This window comes from Prunus avium, chromosome 2 (genome assembly GCF_965620075.1).
Source record: "Prunus avium chromosome 2, drPruAviu1.hap1.1, whole genome shotgun sequence".
Classification (NCBI taxonomy): Eukaryota; Viridiplantae; Streptophyta; class Magnoliopsida; order Rosales; family Rosaceae; genus Prunus; species Prunus avium.
The window spans coordinates 41558790-41568830 of record NC_142285.1 but is presented as its reverse complement, the minus strand read 5'-3'; the positions used below and the strand labels follow the sequence as shown (position 1 = coordinate 41568830).

Here is a 10041-nt window from a genome sequence, read left to right as displayed (position 1 = left end):
AGGTACTAAGCAGTGGAGGAGAGGGAAAAAAAAACAACAATATTCATCTTTGAGAAGAGGAGATGAAAAATGATTGTACAGAAACGAACACTCTTACGGGTGAGGAGCGCCAACGACTCTCAATGTTGGCAACTAGAGGATCGCTAATCGGCGTTAGCCATTAGCTCTGATACCATGTAGAAACTGATTTTCCCTTATATTATTTATAAGATCATTATACAATATATATAAAGTTTGTAGAGAATAATCTACAGTTACAACAAGCCATTATCATAAACATAAATATGGAGTTATGGCCTAATAACAACATAACTGACAACTGACCATTTCCTATCATTAGTAGGATTAACTATTGTAACTGAAATACTATTGTAACTCCCTAATATTCAGGATAGCTGCTGTGCCAAATGAAATGGATGTCTCCGACTGCAGTGATCAAGAGACTTTGTTAAGCTAGCAATAAAAACAAGAAAAACTGGACTTATTGTAATATATTGCAAGTATAAATTGCTGATTTCTAAGTTTTATCTTGAATTTATTGTAATATATTGCAAGTATAAATTTTCTTTTTCTTTGTATAATTGTGAAAATGGGGTATTGTAAGGAGGAGGATAATAATATCAAGGCTTAAAAGAGTAGAAAGAGAATTTGTTCCGAATTGGCAATGTAATGTACCCTAATTAATTTCCATGAACATAAAACTTAGCTGATTTATATGAGCAAACTTAGCTCAAGAACTGCAATGTAAAGCACTCTCCTCACGTGAAAGGTTGTATATGCATATTGGCATTATACTTTATTGGTAATGTTGTGAGTTAATTGATGTAGCTATCAACTATGTCGTGTTTGGTTTTTAAATTCTATTTGAGGAGCAATTCATCACGATATCCAAATTTCCACACTTTGTTTCTAATTTTGTCCCCAACACTAATTTGGCTTCAGTCAAATTGTCAAAACTTGGCATATAGATATATGTATGTGTAAAAATTTGTCACATTTACCATGTTGTTTGTAGCAAAGCTTAAGAAACAATTGTGTTAGTTTTTAGTGTTAGGTACATTTTATTTTATTTTTGGGTTGTTTGAAGCATATGATCAATGTGGGCCAAAAATCATCATTTATGGGCTTCAAAATGTATGAAATGAGCCCAATAGGCCCAAAGGCCTTTGTTTCTTCACCTCGCCTCTATCCCAGCCTCATACAATTTCCTTGTCGAGACAAATCAAGGATCAAATCAGTAAGGTAAATGGGTTTACTTCAAATCAGAATAAAATTCCAGAACCCTTGTTCAACACAATTGCTGTCTTCTTCATACCACTGCACTCCAAATTCAAGACATTTTTCACAGATTTTGTGCAACAATAAGAATTTGAGTAAGTGTTTACCCTTTACACTTAGGACCAGTAGTTAGAGCACTTGCCACAGAATCAGCATCACCAGCAGCAGCAAAGATGGTCAAACCATTCGAGAGTGCCACTACTTACATAAAAGGCTACTGACTAAAATCCATCCATTAACAAATTTGACTGAAATCCATGAACAAATTCGACTAAAATCCGTGAACATTATTCCTAGCTGCATTTGTGGAATTCACCTTCGGCATGCACAGGATAGTTGCATTTATTTTTGCCGCAGTACAGGTGGGAGTTCTTGTGGCGGGCTTGATAGTGTGCCTTTAACCCATGCAGATTCTCAAAGGTCGATGAACAGGCGCCACAGCCCACCTTCAAGTGACTCGCGATGTGGTTCAAGTACGTGTTAGTAACATCGGATTGAAATCCACAGAAGTTGCAGTTCATTTTGTTGAGCTGCCAAGCAAATCAACAATAAAATTAATGAGGGTTTAGGGTTGAAATCCACAAAACAACTTAAAATTACATCATCATCATTTGGTCTTTAATTAGTTTGGTTCTCTTACTAATTAAATTAGAAAGAAACATATATTATATTGATTATCAAAAGCTAACCAAACAGAGGTTATCTAGAAAAAGTAAAAGGAAGAAAGAACCAACCTTTATTTGCCTTAATGGGGAGAGAGAGAGAGATGAGAGAAGTGGACGTAGTTCCAAACTGAGTAGAGCACTGGAGAGAGAGAAAAATGAGGGAAAACAACAATCAAGAAATTCATTATCAAAAGCTAACTAAACAGGGCTTGGAATGTAGAAAAAGTAAAAGGAAGAAAGAACCAACCTTAATTTGCCTTAATGGGGAGAGAGAGAGAGATGAGAGAAGTGGACGTAGTTCCAAACTGAGGAGAGCACTGGAGAGAGAGAAATGAGGGGAAACAACAATCAAGAAATTGATTATCAAAGGCTAACCAATGTAGAAAAAGTAAGAGGAAGAAAGAAAGTACCTGTTGCCTTAATGGGGAGAGAGAGATGAGAGAAGTGGATGTAGTTGAGCAGAGGAGAGCACTGGAGAGAGAGAAAAATGAGGAGAAACAATAATCAAGAAAGCTCAGACGATAGAAAAACTGAGCGAGAGACTGAAATGCAATGAAATTAGTTAGTTACGAAAACCAACGGATTGAGAGCAGCGTGAGTGGAGAGTCCACGTGCCTTTTCTTTTTCGGTTGATGGAAACAGAATTAAAAATCTGCATGCATGGTGCTTCCAGAAACGTCTGATCTCTTCTCAGTCTCTCTCTCTGACCCTCTAAGGAAATAGAAATAGGTTTGGAAGCCTATCCTGACTCAATCAAGAGCTGAGGCAACTGGCGTACAAATTAGGAGTTGACATCGTATACGTGTATTGGGTTGTAAAATGCCAGAGTTATTGTGCTCTTAATTACGTACACGTGCAGAAATTTGGGTTTGTGTGTGTGCCAAAACTTTAGCCACGTACTGTCCTAATGTTTAAGGGTTTTAATTCAATTAACTTTAACCCGCACTAATCGATCCATTATCCAATCATAGGATAGGAACTTCGGAACAACACCCGGAAACCCCCTAAATTAAATTTACAACACAATGTGAGAAAAGAAATGTAATTGGTTTGGAGAAGGACCAGCTGCTGAAAGTCAAATGAGAAAGACCCACAGTCACCACTTACATATAAACCCACGTTACACTCATCTCCCTCTCTCTCCCTCTCTCTCTCTTCAACCAAAACACACACAACACACACTATTCACCGCAAGCACTATATTATTTTGCACGGATAGAAAGAAAAAAACAGAAGAGAAAACTGTAGAACCAGAAACAAAATTAGAAACAAAATATTAAAGGAGCCATAATCAAGTTGAACAAAATATTAAACAGAGACCTAGATTAACATTAACAGGGTTTATTGTTCACCTTTTTATCTTGGTTATCTCTTCTCTGAGCTCATGAATCTCTCTGGTACAAGTGGGGTCTCGAGTGGGATTATCACCAGGCTCCCACCCAGGTGGTGGGGTCCAATAAGGGTCTTGAACCCCAGCTTGTTTTCTGATATCAAACAGATCAGCACTCTCCAGCCAATACTCCATGGCTCCATCTGCATTGTGGCGCCGCCTAAACCTCTCGGCTCCACCTGGCGCCACCTTGCACGCCATGTGTTTGAGCAAACCCGTATCCCCAATCAGCTTCCTTGCCTCAGACCTCAGCGCTGGCCTCAGTATTGGGTTCCCAAATTTAGCACCCTTGGCCTTCATCACCCTCAGCATGTTTTCCTCTGCAGCCTTGTACATTAAACCCAAATCAAAGCATGAACACATATTAACAAAACCCAACTTCTTAAACAAAGATCAAACTAACTAATATAGCTAACCAAAACAATTAATTAAGAACAGAGTTCTCACCTCAGTGCAGACCACCTTGCCACTGTGTGTTTTACCAATTTCTTGTTACTCCGATAGGGAACTGCTACAACTTGATTCTGCTTTTGACGTTTTGTTATAGATTTTGATTTCTTTGTGGTTTTCTTGGGCTTTCTATGGTGATCTTGGCGCTTCCTCTTCCTACTCCTAAGGTTCATCTTCCACGGCACAACAGGAGGAGCCTCGTCCTCTGTTTTCACATCTTCTTCTTCTTCTTCTTCTTCTTCTTCAATATCATCATCTTCCTCTATCACAGTTATTGCTTTCTCATCATCCACAGAGAAATCATCACCATTTTCCTCTAGCTCTGCTAGCTCTCTCCCCTTCTCTTCTTCTTCGTCAGTACTAGAGCTCGGTGAAGGCTCGTGCCTGCGCAGGTACCGAACTTGCCGGCGCTTACCCCACGTCACCATCCCAGTGAACTTTAGCTCCGACCAGCATGGACCCTTTTTGGAAACCACACTCCTGTTCATGACCTCACCGCTCACTGCTGGGCTCGGTGAAGAGCTTATTCTCTGGTAATTTGTCGCAGACGGTGTAGCTGCCCAGAAGCTCCAAATGTTGCTCCGATCTGCAATTTCCTGAGGTGGGATTCTCCCGTAAAGCACCTCTGAAGCCATTTCTGCTGGCATCACGTACTTCTCGTTAAGCTCTGGAATCTGCTTGGGCAATGGTTTTGCGTAGCCTCCTTCGGTGATGTGAGTGTGGAGAGAGTGAATGCCTGGGAACCTCACAGCCACTTTGAGCGCACCCTTCTCACTCACCTGCATACACAAATGGACCCAAAACTCAAAACCCCTATGAAATCGAAATCAAAATCAAATCTGAAAAAGAAACAAGAATAGTGAAAACTATTTGTGGGTTTTGGTGAAGGCGAGTACCATGACGACCCGAACCGCCTTGAGCTGTTCTGGGGTGGTTCTGGGAGGGAGCTTAGAGTGGTCGATTTCATAGTAAGAGCCCACTTTAATGTGATCTATAGCCTCTGCAAAACCCATAAAAATTCACAAAATGAATCAAACAGTTGCAGATAATGGTCCAAAAACGAATCAGAAGAAGATCAAAAAGGGGGTGTACCTAGTAGCAAACAGATGGGCGACGGAGTGGCAGTTGTGGGCAGAGCATGTCTGGGCAAACAAGGGCTTGGTGCCTTATTTTGATCTTGCTTCTTTTCCAAGTACTTCATCATCTTCTGGTAAATGAGAAAGACCCACAGTCACCACTTACGTATAAACCCACGTACACTCATCAGTCATCACCACCCTCTCCCACCCTCTCTCTCCCTCTCTCTCTTCAACCAAAACACACACTATTCACCGCAAGCACTATTTATATATAGACCAAAACGGCATAACAGAAAATAACAAAATATTATTTTGCACGGATAGGAATATATGTGTGTGTTGTCGCATTTTTGTTCATTTTTAAAAAATCGCATTTTAAAATTTTTTATTACAAAATTTCTGAAGACCATTTTGCCCTTGAGCTGGTTCATGCCGATTCTGCATGGACGCGCGTTTTGGGCGAATGTAGGGAACAGTAATGTTCTAGCATTTAATAATTAATTGTTCTAATTAGGCACCATAGGGTTTTTCAATGAGAACCGTTGGATTTGTCTCATGTTTCAATTAAAACCGTCGGATTAGTTTCAACAGAGAGTGGGCCGTGATTTTCTACTGTACTTTGTATAAATAATAAAAAGCTTTACTTTTTTTAGAGTGAAATTAGAAAAATGTGTAGAGAGAGAGAGAAATGGAGCGAAAATTGTTATGACCGGAAACCGATTTAGCAGTGGACCATGGAGTGGGAAGGAAATAACTTGGAGGTCACGTGGAGTGGTCCCCTACTCTACTCTACTCCCACGGTCCCACGGTCCCACGGTCCCACCCCAGAGGCAGGAGAGGCAGGAGAGGCAGGAGAGAGAGTTGGTTAATATATATTGTTTTGTTTTTATCAGCAAATTATAACTTTCTGTTGCACATAAAAATGAGGGAGCTGCCCAATTGATCAATAGGTCACATAACTTGGTGGTGAACATAACATTTTATATGCATATTGGCTTTAGACTTTATTGGTAATCTTGTGGGTTAATTGATGTATCAACTATGTCGTGTTTAGTTTTTGAATTCTATTTGAGGAGCAACTCATCATGATATTCAAATTTCCACACTTTGCCCCCAATACTAATTTGGCTTTAGTCAAATTGTCAAAACTTGATGATATAGATATATATGTATGTGTAAAAAGCTTAAGAAACAATTGTGTTAGTTTTTAGTGTTGGGTACATTTACTGTGAATGGTGTTTCCAAAGTAGATTCAGAAATTCTTATGATACCTTAAGTTGAAGGTATCCTCTTCTCTTTCACAGGACTTGAATGAGAAACAAAACATACAGTTTATATGCATGTATGGGCTTATTCAGTCAAATCTAATACCGGCCTTTATCAATATGGGCCTCTCCCTATATTTCATATTCAAAGAAAATAAAATATATTCGGACGAAAAAGAAAATACACCTACGCGGTCCCTGCCGTTAGATTTACCCACACGCCGTCCATCATTTTCTGAGCCCCAATCCCAATCCCAATAGCACTAAGATCTAATTAGCTAACTTAGTGGTTGTGGAATGATTAACATCAGCAGAATTAATTCATCTGTGACAAATACAGAATTAATTCACTTCCAAATACATATCCAAATATTTCGCATGTAATTATGATTTATAAAAGTGAAGTTCCTCTCCATATCACGGTGATCTTGTATTACTTAATTAAACAGATACCAAAAGATATGGAGAGGAACTTCGCATGTATGGGAAAAAAAATTGTTTTAAAAAAAAAGGGTACCATTTTTGAGGTGTCAATTCATCTTTATAATTAATTATACAATTAATACTAGAAGCTCACACCAATACTTTTTTTAAACATTTTTCATTACAAGCCACATTATTCTTCGCCCGCATTTATTCAAATAAATAAAAAAATATATAATTTTTAGCATATTTGATTAAAGAGCTCTTAATCGAGTTGTATTCTTTGCCCCAATATTCTTTGGCAAATATGAATTTCATCTTACAAAAGTCATTAGTGTCTATTTTATCTACACGGATAGAAAGAAAGTGTGTTTAAGTTAGTGGTTTTAGACAAGTTTTCTACTAGGGCAGTTGAGGTCTCAAACAAAAAAAATTAAATAAATAATAGAACTTGTATACGTGGTCAATGGTGTGGGGTAGTGGAAGAAAGACTTGGTTGAAACCAATGTAGTTTCTTCCATGACCCTTTCGTTGGGTTATTGAGACGACCCCAAAGTCTCTTCTTTGGAGTTTTCAATACGTCCGGCTTAACAAATGACTCAGAGAATACATATTACATATAAAGCTGTATTAATTGGTTGCTCACTTAGTTTCCAGCTCCTCTTCTTTCATTGCAATGGCTACACCAGCGGAGTAAGCAACCTCTCTCTCTCTCTCTCTCTCTCTCTCTCTCTCTCTCTCTTAGAATTCAAATCATCTTTCTGATCAATTTGGTTTTGGATGATCTTATCATAGGAATCAAAGAACAACATGGTTGAAAGTTTTTATTAATTTGTTTATTTACTTTATCATACAACTGTAATGAGCATTAAAAACCACTACACCAATCAATTAAGGATTTGATCAACATTCTCCCAGTCAACAATAAATTAAACAATCTGCTAAATTATGCTTTTCCTAATTCACTTTGCTAAATTATGTCGTAAATTACGATCATTTTTATCCTTTCATGGATGCATGTAATTTTTATTATTTTCCATGGAAAATTAAAGAAGCTCGTCTCTGCGCCCGTGAATTTTGCAGATACTATCGATCGCTGCCACCGGTGAGCAAGACCTATGGAGTTGCCTGCTTTATGACTGCAGCTGCCTTGTACTTGCAACTTTATTATCCTCGGAACATTGCGCTTGATTATGGCCTCGTCATAAAACGTTTCCAGGTAAAACTAAAATCTCAAAAATCTTCTCTAATTATGGATTATTCAAGGCCGGAATTTCTTCTTTCTTCATTCAAATTTTTCTGCTTCTGATCATGCTTTGTGCTTTTCTTTTTCTTTTACTAATGATGATTAATGAAGGTTTGGAGGCTTATTACCAATTTCTTCTTCCTGGGGCCCTTCTCATTCCCGTTTGCGTTTCGTCTTATAATAATGTGAGAAACATATGACTTTTCGATGGCATTAAGATAACATCATTATCCATGCCTCATTTGAATGATACAATAACTTGTCACATTGTCCAACTTCATATATTATATATTTGTAAATATTCACCAAATGTATATATTCTTTGGATTTATATATATATAAATTGTATTTGTTTCCAATTTGCAATAGAGCAAGATATGGCGTGGGATTGGAGAGAGGACCGTTTGACAAGAGGACGGCAGACTATGTTTGGATGTTGGTATTTGGTGCCATTTCACTTTTGGTAAGCAAAACTATTTAATTTTCTATTTGTTTCTCTGATTCTAATTGGACCAACATTGCCAAAGCATTCTATACATGTATTTAATTCCCAAACCTAGCTGTTCCGGCCGGCACTATTATTCTGATTTCTTTATTGTTTAATTTTTTCTTTTCTTTTTTGGGTTCCATAGACATTCATGTTGCAAATTATTAAAATAATGACACATATATATACATGGATTATTTATAGGTGATGGCTGTTGTTCCATATTTGTTGTCTCCGTTTATGGGACCTTCAGTGGTTTTCATGATCGTGTATGTATGGTCCCGTGAGTTCCCAAATGCACGTATCAACATATATGGGCTTGTGTCCTTGAAGGTGCTCTCTCTCTCTCTCTCTCTCTCTCTCTCTTAAGTTTAGCCATCTCATTTTGGAAATTATATAACACATGTTGTGGGGTACATACAGGGATTTTATCTTCCTTGGGCACTGCTGGGTCTGGATTTGATATTTGGAGATCCTTTGAAGCCAGACATTCTAGGGATGGTTGCAGGACATATCTATTACTTTCTAACCGTGCTTCATCCTCTTGCTGGTGGAAAATTCATGCTCAAGACTCCTCTCTGGGTGTATCCTTTTATGGATCAACAATATTTGATTTCATTAGTATTGAAGATTAAGTAGACATTAATAAATATATATGCATAATTGTAGACCTTAATGATGAATCATTTGCAGGCACAAATTGGTAGCCTTCTGGGGTGAGGGAACCCAAATCAATTCCCCGGTGGAACGCAATCCTCACGCCGGAGTTGCGTTCCAGGGAAGAAGCTTCCGACTCAACGGCCGAACAACCACTCCACCACAAACAACTCAGGAACCTTATAATAATCAGCAGCAGGCAGCAGCTGATGGAGTTGCATTCCGTGGAAGAAGCCAGCGCCTCAACGGTCGTTAATTAGCTAATCATCTAGCCAGCGCCTACTCACATATGATATATCATCTATGAAATATTTCTATTTTCTAATCAACGTTGTGTACGTACCTTTGCACATTTGGACCCTTTTCTATTCGGTATGCATGCTTGGTTACAATTTACAAATAAAGCTATGCTCAAAAGACTGGGGGCATGTGAAATCCAAATGCGTTGACCACAGACAACAAGAAGACCTACCAACAAAAATGAAACAAATGGAAAAGAGTTTTTCTATTTAAACCCTACACTTCTCTTTGTTCACCCCAACTTCTAATTCAAATTTCACAATTTCTAAGAAAACCCCACTATCTACCCAAACTACCCCTAAATACACACCAACATAAAAAATAAAAAACTCACACCCCACACCCCGCTATCTTGCCCTTCACCATAGCTCAAATGGTTAGAAGCAGTTATCCCTCAATGTCCTATATTCAAATCTCTCCTTCCTCAATATCACTTGTAAAAAGATTGACAAAAAGTTTTTTTTTAAAAAAAAAAAATTGTTGAGTTCAAAACCATGTTAACCAGTAATCACATTAATGTTGTCAGCGAATAATACAGATCAAAGTATAACTTGAGTGCAAACTACAATCAGCCATCCCTCTGTCATGTACCAATATTATAAAAGCAAGGAAACACACACAATTTGAATAGAGCATCCTCTCCTTTGGTATGAGAGAAACTTTGCACAGCACCTAACGCATTGCAAGAAGAAGATTACAAAGACACAGACCCTCAACTTCTCCACCTTTGCGTGCCCTGTTCTTCAGTCACAGCAAGGCCCATGTCTTCCAAACCAAAACCTCCAAACCAAAAGGTGGGCA

General features: G+C 38.3%; 2 protein-coding genes across 2 annotated transcripts; one reads left to right on the top strand and one right to left on the bottom strand.

Moving 5' to 3' along the window:
* Positions 1-1247: 1247 nt before the first annotated feature.
* LOC110764681 (protein DYAD-like) lies at positions 1248-4987 on the bottom strand. Its single transcript, XM_021967692.2, has 8 exons — positions 4876-4987; positions 4680-4783; positions 3781-4562; positions 3296-3667; positions 2354-2414; positions 2191-2260; positions 2013-2082; positions 1248-1808 (listed from the first exon to the last, which is right to left on the bottom strand). The coding sequence occupies exons 1-6, from the start codon at positions 4985-4987 to the stop codon at positions 2192-2194; spliced, it is 1500 nt and encodes a 499-aa protein (XP_021823384.1). The 3' UTR covers positions 1248-1808; positions 2013-2082; position 2191.
* A 2098-nt stretch (positions 4988-7085) lies between these two features.
* Positions 7086-9357, top strand: LOC110764672 (derlin-1.1). Its single transcript, XM_021967684.2, has 7 exons — positions 7086-7243; positions 7634-7769; positions 7908-7981; positions 8166-8259; positions 8488-8616; positions 8707-8867; positions 8977-9357. The coding sequence occupies exons 1-7, from the start codon at positions 7227-7229 to the stop codon at positions 9194-9196; spliced, it is 831 nt and encodes a 276-aa protein (XP_021823376.2). The 5' UTR covers positions 7086-7226; the 3' UTR covers positions 9197-9357.
* The last annotated feature ends 684 nt before the right edge of the window (positions 9358-10041 follow it).

What these genes read in the sequence shown, in the direction of transcription:
- LOC110764672 (XM_021967684.2), top strand. An exon ending in TCGTCATAAAACGTTTCCAG is followed by an intron (nt 7,770 to 7,907) that starts GTAAAACTAAAA and finishes TGATTAATGAAG; the next exon opens with GTTTGGAGGCTTATTACCAA. An exon ending in CTCAAGACTCCTCTCTGGGT is followed by an intron (nt 8,868 to 8,976) that starts GTATCCTTTTAT and finishes AATCATTTGCAG; the next exon opens with GCACAAATTGGTAGCCTTCT.
- LOC110764681 (XM_021967692.2), bottom strand. Translation starts at nt 4,987, where the DNA reads ATGATGAAGTACTTGGAAAAGAAGCAAGATCAAAATAAGGCACCAAGC. An exon ending in GCCCATCTGTTTGCTACTAG is followed by an intron (nt 4,784 to 4,875) that starts GTACACCCCCTT and finishes TGGGTTTTGCAG; the next exon opens with AGGCTATAGATCACATTAAA. An exon ending in TCTCCCCATTAAGGCAACAG is followed by an intron (nt 2,261 to 2,353) that starts GTACTTTCTTTC and finishes CTCTCTCTCCAG; the next exon opens with TGCTCTCCTCAGTTTGGAAC.